We start from the raw sequence: 21,344 nt of genomic DNA on the forward strand, positions 1-21,344 counted from the left end.
GAAGGAAGGAAGGAAGGAAGGAAGGAAGGAAGGAAGGAAGGAAGGAAATTCAGAGCACAATAATTAGTAAGGAGTAAAGAAAACTCAAAATGGACAAATAAGGAAGAAGAACATGCATTCTGTAACATTAGGAACGAGGTGTGAGTCAACATGGAGTATAACTGGAAAGGAAGGAAAGAAATACCTCCTGCAGTCAATAATTTTGCAGGCAAGATCTGGGTGGGGATTGCCTGTTTGCTCCCCAGGAAAGTGCAGCTGAAGCAGTCCTCAGCACCATCCTCCAAAACACCGGTAGTCACTGTGGAAAGCCCACAGCACAAACAGCAAGATGGAGAAGACGACTCAGAATGCATTATCCATGAAACAAGACTGCAGAAATGGGGTTCCTTTAGTCTAGGCAGGTAAAGAGTTGATAAATCTTCCAGGGTACAGAAAGCTGTTAATAAGAAAGACAGTGATAGATTGGTACTCATTGTTCACCAGAAAGAATGACAAAAGGAACCCAGTGTAACTTTCAGTAAAGGCTATATAGGCCAAATACTAAGGTAAAATTGAGAGGAAAAATCTTGAACAGGACACCCTCAAATATCTTTTGGCAGAAATTCTAAAAAAATATGTTCCAGAAAAATTCTCTGTGGGAAACTCCATTGTATTTGATTCTTCCCCAGCGCCAGGGGACTGAACAATGTAACCTTTGGAAATCTATTCCATCCCTGCATTTCTAATTCAGTGGCCACATGATGTGCTTTAGCAAGGACCATTTATGGATTTTTTATGAGTGCTCTAAGTGACATAAGGTTAGATAATTCTGCCCTTTCACAGAGCACATTTTCTTCCCCAAAAGGCACCCTACTTCTATTACAGTGCTAGCTAGCACTGTTAAAGACAAAGGAAGTTGTTCTAAATTGTATTTGGGATTATTTTAAAAAATGTGACTGTAAACAAAATCTGACCTGACTCACAGAGTATGAATCACTGTTTATTAAGTAATAAATAAATCAACAGCTTCAAAATTAATTGTTTTTAAGGGATTTTGGTGCCAGATGAGATCATTCGAGCCCTGACTTGCTTCATGTAACTTCACCTTATAATGCAATGGACATACCCACTTTGATTATGGTTAGAAGAACCCCATTATATATACATATTTAAAGAGTTAACTGGTTGAAAACAGATGTGTATTGATCATCAGTATACTCCTAAGAACACACACTTCAGAACAAATACCAGGTAGGCTTTCAGCACTTAAGGCATCAAAGAGTGTTCTGATTTTCTAGGAAAACAGATCCTAGTTGTACAGAGAGCACGTGGCTACAGCTGAATGGCAGCAATTACTTAATCTGCAGCTTTTGCTGTGGGCTGTGGGGACAAGTGCTGGAAGAGGGCTACAGCTAAGACAGACAGACAGATTTATTTGAGATAAACCTCAACTCTACCACTGAATAAAGGAAGTAAGAATATCCAAACTACGGGCTGAAAATGCATCCCCTAATGCATGCCAATGCATACCCTATGTATGAGCTCTATTGTATGAGCTCTAATTAATACGAAAATTAAGTAAAAAGTAGAATCTGCGTATGTTAAGAAAAGCATTAAATTTCTTGACCTTTTATGTTGTTGTTTTTTGTTTTTTTTTTTTCCCTCCAGAGCTGGGAAATAGCTTCATGTAAATAATTAATGCTTTAATATAAAGGTACAAACGGCATGATGGCACTGTATTTGTCTCAGATTTACTGATATGGGTCAGTTTGGAATGCAGAAAGATGAGACTAGAACACGGGGCATATACTTGGGTGAAAATAATCCTTGTTATTGGCAAGAAGCCTAACGAAAACTAATTTTATTTTAATGAACAATTTAGTGTATCAAACTGCAGTTATATTCTACAAGTATGATTCTGTAGAAATAGTATTGAGGGTTTCCTGGTTTTTGTGCTTAAATTTTTCTATCAAATTTATTTCAAAAACATGGGGCAGTGGCTTCTTCATTGCCAGCTCAGCAATCTTCCCATCTCCTTTCTTCTCACCTATCTACCATCTAGACTACATCCTCTTTGCCCATCTGCCATCAACCATACTGAGGCTTCTGCAGCTAGAGCTGATGTGGTGAGTCTGGAATATCCAGCATGAGCCACAGAGTGCCCAGCTCACCCTTTCATGTGGGTGGAAGCATTGGAGAGAACAAGCACTAAAAAATCTACCATCCTCAGACAAAGGTGAATTTTCTGTTTGTGTTTTATGGAAAATGTTAATTAGGTCAATGCAGTGATGGAGCTGTTCTGGGTCGTGAGCAGAAGCCATTCTTTATACTGTTGTGACTTTTTCCTGACTCAACTGCTTACATTATGTCACAGAAGTTACAGCAAGGTATTTTAATAAGAACTGGTCAGATCATTAAAAGTATTTTCTATCAACTGTTGGAAAAAAAAAATTGGAGAAAAATCAATTTTTTTCAAGGAAATAGCATGATGTTTTGATATTGGCTTTGCTGTTCTTGTTTTCTTTACAGAATCCAATGAAATTGTCCATTTTCATTTGAAAAATAAACATTTATGGAAAAACAATGTTATTCACAGTAATTCACATTCCAAATATCTGTAATTATCTAACTTGAGTTTCTGTCTCCTGGTGATTTTCTCCCAGGTTCTTTCTATATTATTCCATGCTGAACTCAATTTTATTGGAAAGTTTTCAACTGCAGGGGTTTTTAAATGCCTCAGATTTTGTACAGTTAGGCAATATAGAATCAACCTGATGTTTCCAGTTAAAAAATACAGTATTTAAAAATTCCATGGTTCAGGAGGGCCGTATGCATGCCTCTTATCTGCTGCAGAGGAGCATTTGGTGAACAGTTTTATGACCTACACCCTCCCGTTCAGGGAATGGCCACATTGACCATGCTCTGCAGTGTGGGTGACAACAAATCAGATACTGATCTGGAAGCACTCTCACTTTTCTATCTCAGATGAATACTCAGCAAAGACATGCATAAAACCTGAAACAAAATGCTTAGGTCACTCCGAAAGTAATGCCTCCTACTTATTTCCATGGAAACTGCAGCAGATACAAAGACCATTTATTGGACTGCTCCTCTGCTGCCATCTCTCTCACAGCAACAAACTGTAACAGAATATTGGTGGGAAGGTTCAACCTCTATGGCCATATCACCAGCATTCACCTCTAACATCATGAGCAAACATAATAAAATAGGAGGCGTTACTTTTGACGCAGCCCTTGTACATTTATTTTAAATGGTATTTCATGTAAACTTATTATAAGTATAGCCCATACAGCAACTAGAAGACTAGCAATCATTCATGCATCATTTGTGCTTGGGATCCAAGTACTATTAGAAGTGATGTGAAGAAACCAGCATTAGCAAAAACTTGATATTTTTCACTATAAAAATAGGCCAGATGAGCTAAGGTGGAATGCATTTAAGTTGGTGCAATTTCCACATATACACATCTCTAATTGATGAGGAAACGGCCCCATCCTTCAGACTTGCCTGGCATTCACTACTGCGATAAGCTGTGCTTAGGAAAGAAACATTGCTTCAAACATTCTTACTCCCTCAGGTACATCCCATGATGCAGATCAGGTTATAAATCTGACCAGAAGAAACGTATTACACCATTAAAAATGTAACAAAGATGAGATTAAATTTAAAGGGCATAGATTCCAATTTTGCTCTTCTATGAAATTTACAGGGACCTTCCGGTCTGGGAAGTATTGCAAAAGAATCTCAAAATACTAATTGACTGAAGCAATGAAGTGGCAGATGAAATTCGGTATCAAAAAAATGCAAAGCAATGCACATGGGAAAAATAATTTTAAGAAAACTATATATTCTAAATTAGTTATTACCATTCAGGAAAGGGATCTTGGAGTCCTTGTTGGCAGTTTTCTACAGACTCTACCTGCATACTCAGAAGGAAATGGCATTTTAGGAACAGCTAGGCAAGTAAATGAATAAAACAGAAAACACTTTTACACCTGAAAAAAGAAGTGTCCTATTCTGGATGTCCTACTTTTTCAAAAGTTGCAAGAAGACATAGAGAGAGCAGTGGCATGGAGTTCTAGTATATAGCACAGAATATAGAACATAGGAGGACAGAATTTTTGGAGGATGGATTCTCCATCTTGAAAGAGACATAGCTGAAGTGTAATATTATAAAGGTATACATAACTATGGGTGATATGGTATGGTAAATGGCTTTTACCTCTTTTTTCTTAGCGAAGTGCCAAGAATGGCAAATATGAAAGATGTAAAACCGACTAAATAAAAGAACTTCTTAGAATGAGTTTTAGAGCTCATTTGCATAGGATAATGTGGACACAATGTATAAAATATGCTTAAGATAAACTGGATAAATACACGGAAGTTATGACTGTAGGAAACTCTTCAACACATTGACCCCTCTGAAATCTTCAGTTTAAAAACCTGAATTCCCTGACCGTCAGAAGCTGAGAGCTCTTAGTGAGGAAGGACTTCTCTGAAGTTCCCTCAAGTTTAAATGAACCACTGCTCAGATTCTCATATCTTTCCCCAATAACTTTCCATCAGTTAATTCTGGATATGGGATGTTCTTCTAACTGGGCGTGAGGTCTAACTTAATTAATTCTATCAACATTTCTCTCAAACCGGAATAATCGTGACTGATATTACTGTGATTTAAAGTATAATCAACCTTTTTAGCTTTCTGCAGGACAAACACAACAGCCTCTCCTTTCAAGGTCAAGATCTCTTAGCATATATATTTAATTTCTTAAACTTGGTACATTTGAAAAGAACATTTGCAGACACTGTGGCAGAAAGGAATGGGAGCAGTGGATGAACGCATTCAAAGCCAAATATTTTTACTACCCCTGCCTCAATATCAATATAACACTGTTAATGAAAAGTACTATTAAAAATAATTACCTGTTCTGGCTACCCAAGCATTTAGATGAATAAAAAATAAGTCAATAAGAACAAAAATGCAAGAAAGCACTAAGGCAATTTCCTGAAAATGAGTTCTGTGACTGAAAGAAACCTATCTGGCTAACTGCCTTGTTCTGGTGCACTGCTTATCTATTCATGACTGCTGGTATTGCTTCAAGAGGTGATGTGAGATGATGCCAAAGGGTGGAGTGTAAACAGTTCTAGATGAATGATTTGTATTTTATTTACTTTTTATTGCCCAGAAGTGCTAAGCACTTCACAGAAGAAATATCTTTGTCCCAGAGTTTACAGTCTAATGGATCTATCTGACAGGTATGTGTGAGCTACAACATATCATAAGGCACAAAAGGACTAAGAAAGGACAGGTTGCTGAGCGAATTGTTTTCTTTATTGCTGAAGCATTCACGCTGACCACATCATGAAAGTCATATTTGAAGCAAGACTAATCTAAATGACTGAATTTAGTTTCCAGATTGATCTCTGCCCAGATGGCTGTGCCATGGGGAGCCTTTATGGCACAGACATTTGCCTACTCAGAAGAAGCTCATTCAGCAGCACTGGCACACAGGGCAGAGGGAGGATGTTCTCTGTTTTCATGCTGTCACTGCCTCAGTGCACCTAGAATCTGCTTGGGAGGAGTGGTGATGGATTTTTGTTTCTGTGTCTCTTACTCTTATCTTCCTCTTTCATCATCTCCACACTCCTAATTCTCAACCTATCCTTGGTAATTGTACAGCTTCTTTATGCCTTTCTCAGCCAAGTCCTCCTCTCCCTCACAAAGTTACATGTCTTCAAAACCATAACAACATGCCTTCTTAACAGATTGCGTAGCTGGGATTTATATGTTGAATGCAAGAATGTATAAATATGAATCAAAGTTGCTACTTCAGCATATGGGTATTTATCAGTACATATGCATTAAAGTTCTGTCCATATGACAAAGTATCTGTATCTACTTCATATCTTGCTTTTCTCTGGGATTTCCATAAGGTGGATGCCTCTGTAGTTTTACTCCTCCTGGCTAACATACAGCCTTCATTTCTTCTATAGCAAAAATCTTCTCATATTCCTCCTCTTCCTTCCAGGTCTCTTCATAAACATATTTACTCCAAGCACACGTCTGTCTGATGAAGAAAACAGCTAAATGTTTTCAATCCTTGCCAGAGGGAAACTGCATTGTATTTATACGCCTTCTGCAGCAGGATTCACTCAGGTGCTGCAGCAGATAGTCAGCATCTCAGTTGATGTTCTGAAAAAGGAGTCCTCTCCAGCAGTGGCCTCCAGGCAAGGCCAGTAAGAGCTGCTACGTGCCCTAAGGCAAAGAAAGCATTCACTGCCAATAGATCCCTTCTAGTCCATCCCATCCTTACTGCTTGAATATTCAGTAAAACACTTTTCAATCATTTCTCACCATCAGAATTCTTTTTTTAATTGTTACTAAATTACTTTTACACAAATCAAGTCTGCATTGACTATGACAGTGACTGGTTAGTGGTCTCCCTGTCCTATCTTGACCCATGAGCTCTTCCCCTGTGACCTGTTGAGGATGGGCAGCAGCAGTTTAAAAACCTACCTCCCCTTCTTCACTCTTCACCTCAATCTTGATTATATCCCTCTTGCCTTTCCTGTCCCAGCTCTTCTGAAAGGTAAACACTGTGATCAAATACTCGGTCATCTACCATGCTTTTGCCAAACTCTGCTGAACTGAACTTTTGCCCTTTGACACTGCAACCTGTCTCTTCTTCTTCCCTTGTGTCACTTAAACAAAACAGCTATATGGTGGTATCCTCCTGTTTCTTTTTCCTCTGCTTTCCAGAACTCAGGAATGATCCTGAGATGTCTACTCAAGGCACTATCAAGAAGAGGATGGGACCATCTCCAGGAACAGCTCTGAGTGATACTGCTACTGGAACACTGGGTTTATCTCTAATCACAAATATTAGAAACCAAAGCTAAGGAAATGAGGGTTTTAACGAATGAGAGTAGGTAACAACTGGAACAACTTACCCAGGAAAATGATGGATTTCCTGTCTTTTGAAGTCTTTAAATCAAGATTGGATGTTTTGCTAAAATATATGGTTTTACTCCAACAAAAATTACAGATTTTATGTAGGAACTGCTGAGTGAGACTCTTGGTCACTTCAAATTAGACCATTGTATGAAATAGTCTCCTGCAGATTCTCGAATTAAATTTAAGTTAACATGTTACCATTATGCTTGAAAATGATATAAAACATACTCCTTAGTTCAGCTGATAGGCAGAAACTCACTGTGCCAATGCAACGGCTGTGAGTCTAAAATCCTTATCTTGTTTACCTGGAGTACTGCATCCAGATGTGGAATCCTCAGTACAGGGGAGACATGGACCTGCAGGAGCACGTCCAGAGGAGGGCCACAGAAATGATCCGTGGAACGGAACACCTCTTCTACAACGGAGGCTGAGAGCTGGTACTGTTCAGCCTGGAGAAGGCTTTGGGGAGAGCTGAGAGTGGCTTTACAGTATCTAAAAGGGAGCTACAAGAAAAAAGGAGACAGACTCTTTAGCAGGGTCTGTTGTGACAGGGCAAGGGGAAACGGTTTCAAACTAAAAGAGGGAGGATTTAGGCTGAATATGAGCAGAACGCTTTTTTACAATAATGGCAGTGAGGAACTGGCATTATTGCCCAGAGAGGTGGTGGATGCTCCATCCTTGAACACACTCAGGGTTAGTCTGGATGGGGCTCTGAGCAACCTGATCGAGCTGTGAATGTCCCTGTTCACCTGTTCATTGCAGGGGAATTGGACTAGGTGACTTTTAAGGTTCCCTTTCAACTCAAATGATTCTATGATATGTGCCATAAAATCCACATGTCAACTCAGTGTTTCCAGGTTTACTTGCTACTAATAGTGAATAATCATTCAGCTGCTATGGAATGGAAATTTTACTCCATCTTTATTACTATATTTTCCCTTGATTTCCAAAGTCAAAAATTTGAATGCTGAAGGATGAGGAAAAAAAGGGAGAACTGTACTTAGGGGAGAATTCAGAGAGACAAAGATTTCTTGGCAGGCAGGAAGAAGAAAAAGACAAGCAAGAGCAAAACCAGAGGTCACAAAAAGCCATTGGTAAATAACAGGCAGCACGAGTCGACAGACTCAGAGACAGATGGGAATATGTGGTGAGAAAATAAAGAAAAGTTGAAGACCTACTGAAAAATAAAGGAATGAGTATCACAATGTGCAGATGAAGTCTGTTTACCATTGACCTGTGAAGAAATCTCTCAAAGAGTAATTTATTTGCAGGAACACCACACTCTACCAAAAACACACACAGACACACAGTCACACACAGGTGCACATGCCATGCAAATAGCTTTATGCGTCTGTTTTCAGTGCTCTTTGCTCAGTCTTTGCATCATTCTTCAGAAATCACTGTCACCCTCCACAGCAATTCAAGGGGATTTCTTTCTTCCCGCTAGGGTACAGAAATATGGCAAGAAAAGAAGCCTGGGTGAAATCAGACAGAGTTCTGGTCTTGGAACAAATGCGTTTGAACACAAACCAACAAAGTTCACCTTAAAAATCGATATTCTTCCATATTGCCAATTAACATTTCAATATTAATTTACTGAGGATCTGATTGTTCTGTGCAGAAATCTCTGCAAAGCCACAGGTAAAACCAGAAATTCCCATCTCTGACACACAGCTATTTTGGGATGACTTCATTACCTATCATTTATTACACGCGTCTTTTAATTATTAACTGCCATTTCCCCAGACCCCTGGCAGCCGCTTTGGCGGAACTTCCAAGGCTTCAAACACAACGGCAAGTGTTTGGTTGCAAAAAAAAGCTCTGTGATTTTTTTCCCACCGAAGGTTAAAATAAATGAATAAGAGGGAGGTGGAGGAGCAGGGAAGTTTTCCTTTCATTCGCTCCCTCCTTTCGGCAGCGGTGCCCGCTAGGTCTGAGCGCATCCTCAGCCCTCGCCCCCATCTCTGCCGCAAACCCCGACAGAGGGGGGTCCTGTCGGGACGCTCCCCCTCCCCCCGACCTCCGCAGCTCAGTGCAGGTGGATGCGCTCTGCCACCTTCATTAACAACAACCGCTGCTTGATGACAGCGGCCCCGGGCTGCAGCAGCCCAGCGAGATGAGGCATTCCTAGTCCTTGGCCCCTCTGCTCTGTCCCCGCGGTGCAAAGTTCCGGATATGCGGAAAAGAAAATAAAGAATGATAAAATAATTAAGAAAATAGAAAAAAAAAAATTAAACCAGAAAGGTCTCATCTGCGTTGCCGCGGCGCTGCGGGGCGCGTCTACAAAGCGCAGGGACTCCGCGAGGCGGCTCCGCGGAGGGCGCGGAAGGGCGCGGAACGTGCGCGGCCGCTGTCCGCCCGCGGCGGTGCGGGAGGCGGCGGCGGCGGCGGTGGGGATTGGGGGGGGGGGGGGGGGGGGGGGCATGGGGAGCAAGGCGCATGTCCGCCCGCGCCGCGCCGCCGCCAGCCGCTCCCCCCCGCCGCCAAACTCACCACCATCTTCTGCATGTGCATCGCTCGCAGCCGGACACAAACCGCTCCCCGGCGATGGAGACTGCGGGAAAAGCCCGGCGCGGCGGGATGGCTTGCTGAAACTGCGGCGGCTGCGGGGAGAGAAGCAGAGCGGCAGAGAATAGGCAGCAAATCCTAAAGCAACGGCAAAATAAAAATTGGAAAAGAAAAAAAAAAAAAAAAAAAGAAAGAAAAAGAAAAGAAAAAAAGAAAAAGAAAGGAGAAAACCTCTCTTTTTCTCCCCCTCTTCCCTCTTTTTTATTTTTTTTATTTTTAAATTCTTGATTTTGTTTGTAGCCGCCTCGTCCTCAATGCCTCTCTGAGCAGCATCTAGCGAGCGAGCGGGAGAAGGCGAGAGAGAGGCAAAAGAGAAGATGAGGATAATTTGCAGACAGCTTGTCTTGTTGTTTTCTGGCTTTTGGGGACTAGCAATGGGAGCTTTTCCTAGCAGCGTGCAAATAGGTAAGCGCTGCGTTGGGCTGTGTGCGGGTGCTCAGGGGTTCGAGCCTTGGCGAAGTGAGTTGGGAAGGCGGCTCTGAAGGCAGCTTGCAGCTTTCTCCTCCACCACCATCCCATTTCCCTGCCTTCGTTGACAGCCCGCGTGCATTTGTGTATGTGTGCGTACGCGCGCGCGTGTGTGTGTGTGTGTGTGTGTGTGTTTGCGTGCTGTAGGAAGGATGCTCATCTTCTGCCCAACTCATTCCAGCCCCGGGGTGCACAGAGTCGGCAGGAGGGGAGAGCACCCGGGGAGATGCTACTGGGCTGCTTCGGCCCCCTCCGGCTTCCCATTTCCTTGCGCTGAGGTTGCGGTAGCGTAGGCATGGGGCTGAAAGGCAGTCCTGCCTTCCCTTCCCGTAGTTGGAAAGTTTGGGGTTTTGAAAGCCTCTCCGCTTAGGCTTTGTGCCCCCTCCTCACCCTTTTCCCATCGCCTCCCGCTTCCATCCGTCCGGGCGCGTTTCGGATGGGACGCAGCTATCTGAATTCCTTCCAGCTCATCTCCATCGCTGCATCATTGCCCGTGGACTTGTGGAGATGCTGCTAGCAGAGCTGAGCGGCTCCCTGCCTGCACATGGCTGTGGAAGAGCAAAGTTAATTATATTCCTGTTTAGTGCAGATTATCCGACACAGAGTGGATATTTTTTTTAATCCGGAAAGCATCGTTCCCCTTAATCAGCCCGCCACTTCATGTGAGAGGCTGCTGAGTAGCTGATTTAGCAGTGTGTTCAGTCGCAGAGAGATGGAGGCTAAACACTTCCAAAGGTCACTGTAATCATGGCAAATCGGGGTATTTACATGTGAAAGGCTGGAAACCGAGAAGTCGGAAAGAAGCATAAAGCGTCGGGGTGGTGAATATCGATTGAGAACAGTGATTTAAAGGCAGCGGTTGTGATTATGAATGTGATTAGTTCCTTGCCCATTAAAGTCTTAGGACTTTCCTTACTGTGCAGCTTTGGGAGAGTCAGTTTGGTGTTACAAGACAGTAGCTTGCCAGCAATTCACCCTGCCTCCTCTGCGTCTTGCTATTTTTTTTTTTTCTTTTTTCTTTCTTTTTTTCTTGTAGGTGGTCTCTTCATCAGGAACACAGATCAGGAATATACTGCTTTTCGATTAGCAATTTTTCTTCATAACACCAGCCCCAATGCCTCCGAAGCACCTTTTAATTTGGTTCCTCATGTAGACAACATTGAAACAGCTAACAGCTTCGCTGTAACGAATGCCTGTAAGTAAACGTGCCATTGATCTGACCAGCTTACGGGTGAACTGCAATGAAAATAACAGGAAATCACATTGCTATCGTGCATTGGAAATACAGCAGAAAGTCTGTTTTTGGTGTAGATACTGTAGCAGAAGAGCAGGGGGGGCAGCAGTCCTTATTAGTCCTAACTGGAGCACAGTCCCCTCGCCTGCCTTGTGCTCACTAACCTGATGTGACATTTACTTTAGTGTTATTCCTGTAGTTTCTCGCTTTCTGGTTTCTATGGAGATGAATTTTGTTGTCGTAAAGAAAAATTATGTATGTCTCGATCCATCCATAAACCCCACTGTTGCTCTTGTTCGTGTTCGGATATGACGTGCCTTGCATGTATTTGGAAATATACAAGAATGTGTATGCTCATGAATGCTTTGTTAATGCTTGGAAAGGAGATAGGGAAGCAGCGGTGTGCAGGATTATATATCTGAGTCGGTTGACGCTGCAGTTGATCTGGTGATGTCACTTGAGGCAGCCCTGCTCTTATATTCTAGGTTGTAAATGTCTCTTATCATCTCGTAATGCATACATCCTGTGGATATGTCTCTATGCATCCATACATTGGTGCCAAGTCAAGTTAGTATCTGATCTACTTGATTTCACAGACCACCTCAACTGGAACAAATATTCTCTTCCTACTATATATTTTCTACACACACAGGCTCACATACGCCATGAAAGGGAAACAGAAAATGAAATGCCCTTACCAAATAACAATAACAGTTAATCTTTTATTATTATTATTTTTAACAGATTATAATTAAGTGAATTTCCTACATTTAGATCACCTCGGGGTCTTTAGCTGAAACACATGCTGAATAGTGCTTGGTCTCGGAGAGCAGCAGAGCATCATTTCTATTTAACTTCACGTATGTCAGGCTGATAAGGAGGAATTTATTTTATTACATAAGACAGTGGGATACAGTGTGGCAAAGCTGAGGGCTGTTAGGAACGTTACGTTCGTGTTTCAGAATTCATTTTTATGGGTTTTCCTTTGTGGCCTTTAAGTTTTTGAACCCCTTCTCTTCATTCAGGAACAAATTGCCTCTGGATATAGATGCCCTGAGTGGCATTGCTTATTGAGTTTAAAATAGAAATGAGCTGGAGAAGGTCCTCCTGTCCACTGTGCCTTTAAAATATGTTCTGGGTTTCTCCCCAGCTTCTCACAGCCATCTTTTAATATGTAAACATGCCAAGCACTGTGCAGTTCTCATATATAATTTATTGAATGTGCACTAAATTTATTTATATGAGTCTTCAGTACTATAAGTTTCAGATGACCTTGCCACCTTATTTAACAGGAAAAGCTTCAGAGCTGCCAAAATGGCTCCATTCATTTCAGGCAGGAAAGACTGATGTCCCATTAAGTGTGAATTCTATATTAAGCAATGTATTAGTTGTCTTTAGCATGAAAATCAATATCAAATTCCATGAGAAGAAAGCATTTCAGAAAGGCTTTTGAAACTGGGAGGCATCAGATGTGTGCAGGTGTAGTTCATTGAGAAAACATTACAATGCGTGTCAAGTTTGCAGGCGCCGATTTCATATTCTGTGAAGACAAATGACATGGCAGCTTTTTTTAAACTTTCATTTTTAGTGAAGGAGGAAGGGACTAAAAATATTGAAATCAGTAGCTTTAGATAAAGTCAATTATCTCAGATTCTGCCTACCCATCTACTTCTGCCAAATAATTTCAGAGGCAATTGTTACTTTTTGGATTAAGGGTATTGTGGAGAATTTCCATTGGAGTTCTAGCGAATTAATTCTGATTTGCATACATTTAAGATTATCTAAAGTTGAACCACTTCTGTGTGTCAGACTTCAATGCCTTAGATTCAAACAAGGGTTTGTCCGAAACTTTCCCTAATTTCAATGATCCACAGCAGATTCTTCTCTTGTTCCAACCACCTCAGGTTATTTCAGCTTGAGTATCTTAACAGAGGAAAACATGTCCCCTTCTATTTGCTACAGTCTATAGAAATAGTGATTCATAACCTTGTTCTTTTTTTTCGTTAAAGTGAACCCATTTTTATTTCTAAAGAATTTAATAACTCAGAGAATGATAAATCTGTACAGTATAGGGGGAGGCAGAGAAAGAAAGAAAATAAATGTATATGTTTATATATGTGTATACTACTATAACTCTGTAACTATATTAAATAGACATAACCCTACAGGCCTCTTCAGCTTTGTGCTTCCCACTTAAATCAACATGTATTTTTAGTCCAACTTGGTGCTTACTTTACATTTTGCAGTCTCATTCTAAAATCTGTTTCTAATTTTTCATATAATACTGAGGAATATATTTTAAATAACAAATGTTCTACTAATGAAACACAGGCAAAGTGACTGACAAGTGAATAAACATATGACATGTCCTTTAAGCTAAATATGAGCAGAATCCTGCAAAAATCAATTGTCTGATAGCTGGAGGACACTGACTTCCATGTGATTGAGTTTCCTGGCTTGACAGAGGCTTCTAAAGCACAGATGTGTGAGGTTTTCTAATCTAATTAAAGAACCCCCACCATCAGCTCAGAATTAAATGATTTCATGGTAATATAAAATGATAACTCTTTCCTGAACCACTATTAAACAGTGGCTTGTCATTTGTACAGAAAAATTCCTCTGTGCACACGTCTCCAGATACGAAGTACAAAAGCATTAGAGCTGCTGGGCTGAACTGAATATTCATGTGAGTTCATGCATGAAGGTCTAAGACATGACCACTTACCTCTGGATCTGTTTCCACGTGCACAGAGGTTACTTGTGAAGATTCAACGCCTGGCTCGTTGGATGTGTTAGGGATGTGTTACCCTAAACAGACTATTTCAAAGGATTATGGAGGGTATGTTGGTGGGTAACCCACTGCAATGTTGGAAAACTGTGGGGTATTTTTTCTTTTCATTCAGTATAAACATATAGTCAAGTATGCATTCAGAAGTGCCTTTGGAACTGGAATAATTTTGTATATTCCATTTAATATCTGTCTTCTGATGATTGTCATGCACATTTATGTTTTCTTTAAAAAGGCCTATGCACAATTAAGTGTGAATGCACATGAAACAGGTTGTTTAAGCACAAGGACTTTGTTGTAGGTCAGCAAAATGAATCTGATATGTATCAGTTTGGAGATAGTCTTTCCTCTCCTTTCCCCTTCTAACTTCAGTGTTTTATTTAAACCTTGTTCGTTTTTGCATTGCATACATTATTCAAAGAATCTCTCTTACTGACAGAGAGAGCTGAAATTATTGCAAAACATGAAAAGTACAAGGTTCTTACTCATCAGAGCACAATACAGCAAAGCTGAAACATATGAAACATTGACATACATTGGTTTGCACATCACAAGTGGGAGATTTTGCTCATGATTGGAAATCCAAATTCAGGTAGATGTCAGAGGTACAAAATTTGCATTGGTCATTGGAGAGCATTTTAGGCATTTATTATTCATCTGAATGCTGAAAAATTTTCACCATTGCATGCAGAACCTATATTGCATTAGTAATTCTCAGCAAAGCCATCAACATTATACCTGCTTGAATCATTTTGAGAGGAAGTTGTACGATTTCGTAAAGAACCGTCTACCTTCCAACTCTTGTCTTGTAGTTGGGAATTTTTGTGTTGAAATTTCTGATGCAGGCCAGGATGGTAACTTAGGATAGTTTGACTGGAAGGGACCTTCCAAGATCATGGCATTCAACTACCTGACTGCTTCAGGGCTAACCAGTACTGAAAGAACGTTACTGAAGGCATTACCCAAATGCTTCTGAAAGGCATGAAGCCAACTACCGCTCTAGCAAGCCTGTTTCAGTGTTTAATCCCTCTTATGATAAAGAAATTTCTCTTACTATTCAGTCTGAGCCTCCTCTAGTGAAGATTTGTATCTCACATTCTTCCTGTTTTAACAAATTAGTAATCACCGCATTTATCTCAGCATCCATCATGGTATACAGTGCATAGTTGTTGACTTTGAAGGGCCTTGAAGGAGAAAAGAAAGAAGAAATGTTTTCTCCACCCATTGTGGGTGAGGCATTCTGGTTACCCGTAGTCTTTGCACTCCAAGTTGCAGTGCAGATTCTGAGCCAAATTTAGTTCATTTTTTTCATAAAGAGATCACACCTGTTCCACACCTGGTCACACTGTTTTTCAGAATGATCATTTTTCTTAAGCCTTTAACTATAAGACCTCTGATTTTTATGGCTAAGTTTCATCATTAAAAACACACTACACTGTGACACTTAGTTGTGAAATGTGTATAGCTACCTTGGTTTCAGTTCAGATCACAGTACACGAGAAGACAGCACTGGAAGCTTCATTGTAGAATGTAAAGCTTAGCAGAGCACCTTGCTGCCCAGGTTACCATATCTTCTCTTTTCTGCAAATAAGCTCTTTAAAACATAGCTGAAGTTGTTCCTCAATGCATGAGCAGAAATATGGCAGTCAAAACTATGTGCACTCTACACAGCATTGTGCACTGTGATATTTGCTGCAATATTATATTCCACAGACTATGAAATCATTATTAATAAAGTCCACCAATCCATTTGGTTTGTGAAAGCATGTGCACAGAGCCATGCTCTGATTTTTTTCCTGGAGAAGTCATTCTGGAATACACGTACATGTACTCAGTTGAAATATTTGTTTCAAAAATCTTTATTGATTTTTATAATCTTTATAGATTGAAAAATCTATCACGTGTAACCAATCTTGCAGTTCTTGTACATGATTAGGCTAAATGGGAGAGAAGAGGTCTTGGTGCAAGAGTTTCATCAGTACCTCATGTTAAAACTACAGCTTTTCACTTTGAGTCAGTTTAACTTCATGTGTGTACTGAAATGAACATATTCCTAATGCATGTAACTTGGGGCAAGTTGGGGACCTGAACTGACCTGACTCTACCTCACCAGAATGCAGTTTCTGGTTGAGTTCCACCAAGTCTGTAGTCATCCCCGAAGGCAGACAGGAGCCTCTCTCCATGAGTCCATCTCTGGCCTTGTGATGTTGGTTGTGAGAGCAAAAGTGGTGCCATCTGCTGAGGCATCCAAGGAAGCTGAGGAAATAGGCTCAGATGTAGCATTGCTTTTATATCATGACTGTGTCATTTCACTTAAAGCAGTTTCAGCTTTGATTTGAGAAGATTTTCACTAAATTTGAAAATTAATTCTACTTCAATAATTCCAGTTCACTTTAGCAATAAGTGTATACATTTAGCTTAATAATTAGTACCATTTATACTGTGATGGTCTTTATTTAGAAAGTGAGTTTTGATAGAGTTTAAGGGTATTTTTACAGAATCAGAGAATTACATGATAGCTGAGCTGGAAAGGGACCTCTGTGTCCCCCTGGCCCAAGCCCTGCTCCAGCAGGGACACCCAGAGCAGGGTGCCCAGGGCCACGTCCAGAAGCCTTTGAAACGTCCCCAAGGAGACTACACAGCAGTGCTCCTGATGTTGAGAGAGAACCTCCTGTGTGCTACTGTGTGCCCACTGCCTCCTGTCCTGGCACTGGGTGCCACTGAGTAGAGCCTGGCTCCTTCTCCTTTGCACCCTCCCTTCTAGTATGTATGGGCATTGATGAAATCTTTGTGTGCCTGTTCTCTGGGCTGAACAGTCCCCAAACTGCTCATTTGCTGTCAAGAGTAGTACAGCATTTCCAAGGATGCAGTTCAGAGTTTTGAAAGTTGCCACAAAGGAATACCGTGCGCTCAGGTTGGAACTGCAAAATCAAACATTGTACTAGTTGCCTACAAAAACGGAACTGGATTAAATCTTATTGTTCTGAAATAGGAGTGATTACAAACAAACAGCAATAACAGCAAAAAGCAACCCACGACATTTGAAGTGTTTTTCTTTAATGCATGGAGTTAGTCTCAAAATAAACCACAATTCCTGAAAATGATTTCTCTTAAAATTCTGTTATTTGAACTTGCTGATAGAATCAGAGAATATGTGTGTACTTGTAGGTCATTTAATCTATGAAGAATTTTGTGCACGTGTACCTGGGAGAAGATCTGCATTCAAGGAGTTTCATAGCTCTAAATGTGATTCTTGACAGTAGCTCTATGGCAGAGAGAAAACCAACCATCAATAGCTCCAATCCATCAGAGTCTGGATTTAATTTTCAAGGTCACTGTTGGGAAAAAAAATGGGCCTTTGGTGAAATATAGTCAGATTTCTTCAGTGAAAATTCAGAACATGCATTTCTCTGGCATGAAATAAGGCTTTTGTCTTAGCATTCTACTGGACTGGCTAAAACTGTAAACTCAAAAGCTTTATTAGAGGCTACAGAACTAATTTCATCTTTCTTTCATGGTATTAATGACAAAGACTGTGCTACTTCATCCCTCCTGCAGAAGCCAGCACAGTACAGTGCAGTGTTTTTTGTCTAAGACAAAGCACCTGTACAAAAGTAAATTAAATGGATTAACTTCAGCTTTATCATTGCAATCTAAGTTTGTATGCTAGTCAAAATAGCTCATGCATTTCATTTTTAGATCTTGACTGTTTTAAGACTTGCTTGATCACAAGAGAGGAAGCTGTCTGCTTTGATTTCTTAACCACTTTACATCCTGCTATGAATTGTGCAAATTCAGATTGTGAGCGGGTGCAGTTATTTCAATTTAAATATGTTGGGCCATATATAATCTTTTCTTATAGGTCTTACTTCTTAATACGTGTCTGATTTAAAAGGGGTGACATTTGTGCCAGTGCAAACATGAAGAAATTCATAAATTGGATAAGTGTAATTAAAAGGAAAATTTGGTCTCCTGTCTGGATTTCCATTTCTCTGTACAGTTGGTTTCAGGCAATGATTTTGGACTAGCACAGAACAAAATCCTCTAGATTGGCCTGGGCAGGAACTCCTGCAACTTTGGTGGGTGTACTAATATCTGAGTTATGTCATGGGACACAAAGCCCAAGTGGACAATGTATTCCATGGTTATAATGGGTCTTACCTATTTTATTATTATTTTTAAAGATCTTGCTAGGTTTTAACAATGTTAATATGAATGCTTATTAGTTCTATATATCTGAGATGTATGTTTCAGACAAGAAGTTAAAAAAGAGAAGTTTCCTCTCATTTTGGCATGCAGAGCTTGTTCTACTATTTCCCAGCAACACCTGTCTTCCTAATGGGAACTGCTTATTACTAAGCACTTAAGAAAATCTGTCCTTTTCTGTGTGATAAAGTATGGGTCAGGTGCCTTGTTTCAGTAGTGTTACCTCTTTGTGAGGATTTTGTTTCTTCCCTCTTTTCTTTCCCATGACCCTGCCTGACTTGTTTGGGTGAGCACAGCCGTTTGTTGGATCTCTGGTTCCTTATGGTCAGGTGGATCCAGAGTGTGACATACACACCATATTTATATTGGCTGTGTGATGTGAAGAGACAGCCCATTTTCTTCACAACATTCCTCAGATTATAGATAGGCTTTCTGTGGGAGTCAAGGGGGAAGACCTGTGTTCACAAGCTGCTGTTCTGGCTGGGTGTTGGCCAGCCGCACTGACATGAGCAAAATCCTGCTCAAATATTGGCCCTTGTCCCACAGTTCTTTCCCCAGGCAGAGCTGTTGCTGAGTTAAGTAGGGGCTTTACCTGGACTGAGATTGCAGGCTAGAAGGGATAGTAGGGTCAGCTTGTTTGCAAGATGAACAGGTTCTCATACTTTTCTCTCATTTCTCAGTTTTTTTGAGTATTAAATTTCTTAACTCATGTTATTTTTTAAAAAATATGTATGTTTAGGAATTGGACCTCTGCTGTGCAGTTGCCTATTTAAAAAGAATGTCAATTGGGCTGTTTTCTTGCGTTCTACAGGCTATTTCAGTGTTGTACTTACATGCAGCCATTGCTCCTGAAAAAATACAGTCTTGTGCAGTACCTTTTGATATGCTAAAGTCATGGACATCGTGAGCTGTTGTCCACTGCAGTTTTTTTCTGTAAATACAAGAGCACAAGGGAGGCAAAAAGCAGTTGCAGTGTTCATTCATTACATTCTTGATAGAGAAAAGCTTTAACACATTATGAAGATTCATACAAAATTCATCATATTTTACTATTCATAAGAATCCTTCAGTTTCTCACTCATGGACCTTCTCTGATGTAGATTCCATGCCATTTCTGCATGCACATCTTCCATTTGATTTTATGGTGTGTTTGCATAGTAGTCTCTAAAGCTCATAAAATTTGAACTTCATTTTTATGTGAATGTCACCTGTTCTTACAGTTGACTTTCCCAATGAATATCAATCAAACAGGTGTTTTTGAAAAGCTCACAGGTAGTGCATGTTAACTGATGAAAAGAATTGAGACCTCTACTCTATCTTGAAATCTTTTGAATTTAAATTGTGGCAATTTGCAGTAAGGCAGTGTATGTGTTAATATTAAAAATGCTACACAAAATAATTAGAAATTGCAATACAAAATATTCTGTTCTTGTTAATTTATTTCACAGTCTTGTGTTACACTTCATTTCCTATGGTTAAACATTTCACGTGGCCTTTTTTTCGGTGTCAGGGTCAGACCTGTTTCCTTAGTGGATAAAATGATTCATGTAATACATATTCAAGGTAGAGGCAGGGGAGAGTAAGAAAATTCTTCTAGAGCAAAGAGAGTACAAAATGCAGATTATTACCAGTCCTCAAAAGATTCCTGTTCTGCTTCAGTGTTCCTGATGTACCAGTATTTCACGCTATGAGTTAATGTGAGATACAGATCTGGACAGTGCTGTGGTCAGCTCTGGAAAACTACATAGAGTGCAAGTGAAAAACTGTTTATCAAGCACAGATACATTCATGTAAAATTCAGGAGTAAAAAGCTCTAATATTAAAAATAAAAAGAGGACATCTGTACATCAGTACACTTAGCACTTTTTTTTCTTAAAGCCTTTTACATTGATAGGGAGAAAGGAACAAAACTTTAGAGAGCCATAGTCTCAGCAGAGTTCTGTAAGGCTTTTTATTAGTGATTTCCTCCAAGTTTTCTTCTATTGGGATTGGTCCTTTCCACCCATTTAAAATGAGACGAGTGTTTAGGAAAGGACTTTTCAAAAACACTGCAGCTGGGAGGATAATTTGCTTTGGAAATCAATAGTCATGTGCTCTTGTCTGACTCAGGAGTTTTTCCCAATCTCTCCCTTCTACTCCAGGCAGGAAGCCTGGAAAGGGAGGGAGCTGGCTCCTAGGGTTGTGTGAACAGCCAGGTAACACTGCTCTGCATCCTGCTGGTTGCAGTGCCTCCAGCACAGAGCTCTGCAGGCTGTTTTCTTTCCAAAGCCATTTTTGTTCTGCTCAGTATCCCTGTTCTCTGCTTCTCTTGAGTGGTAAAAGCAACAAGGTAAAACTTGTGATGTATTATTATGTATTATTATTATTACCTTGGAGCCTGCTTTGGCAGGGGGGTTGGACTCGATGTTCTTTGGAGGTCCCTTTGAACCCCTGCAGTTCTGTGATTCTGTGGTTATGTAGATAAGAAGAATGGGAAGTAGTATGTGGAGACATAAGCAAATGTCCAAGAAAAAGAGCATAAGAGGACTTGGGTGTGTTGGGAGGACACATATATGCATCTGTTGTGAGGTTACATATGCTTCATGAAAGTGGCTGGCAGATCAGAAGTGGTGCCATATGGGAAGTGATCCACATTACAAGTCCTTACAGATGATACAGAAAAGATGTGAAAGCTGTCTGGAGGATGAACTGTTGTCTGATGGCTGCGAGTATCAGTGCCTCAAAGAAGAAAAAGCAAAGGAGCTCGCCAAAATAAATGGAGAGTGGGTAGCATGTAATAGCATTCAGTTTATTGTGTTTTAAGGCTAAATGGGACCATTTTGATCACCCACTCTGAGTTATGAGATATTAATCAGCCATTCTCAATTAATTTCTTTGTCAAATCCATAATTCTTTTCTGGCTGAGTACCCATTTCTAAAAAACAAAACAAAACAAAACAAAACAAAACAAAAAAAAAACACACACCAAAACTCTTGTACTGAATTAAAGCCTGGAAGAAGCAAAGGTAAACTGTCATGCCATCAGCACAGCATACATCACATATCACTGTCTTTATCTGTGTGTGGTATGCAGGAATCATACAGAGTAGGCAGCCAGAAAAAAAGTTTCTCATTTGTGATTGATC

General features: G+C 40.4%; 1 protein-coding gene across 3 annotated transcripts in view; it reads left to right on the top strand.

Annotated features, from left to right (window-relative positions):
* Positions 1 to 9,837: 9,837 nt before the first annotated feature.
* Positions 9,838 to 21,344, top strand: part of GRIA4 (glutamate ionotropic receptor AMPA type subunit 4) — a 226,440-nt gene continuing 214,933 nt past the window's right edge. For 2 of the 3 annotated variants that reach the window (XM_042862477.1, XM_042862480.1), the window contains exons 1-2: positions 9,841 to 9,928; positions 11,028 to 11,186. In XM_042862477.1, the coding sequence (XP_042718411.1) occupies positions 9,841 to 9,928; positions 11,028 to 11,186 (247 nt within the window). Of the gene's footprint in view, positions 9,929 to 11,027; positions 11,187 to 21,344 lie in introns of all 3 variants that reach the window. The other variant, XM_042862478.1, reaches the window with a different exon arrangement.

Source organism: Lagopus leucura, unplaced genomic scaffold (genome assembly GCF_019238085.1).
Source record: "Lagopus leucura isolate 7727_CA_CO unplaced genomic scaffold, USGS_WTPT01 Super-Scaffold_702, whole genome shotgun sequence".
Taxonomy (NCBI): Eukaryota; Metazoa; Chordata; class Aves; order Galliformes; family Phasianidae; genus Lagopus; species Lagopus leucura.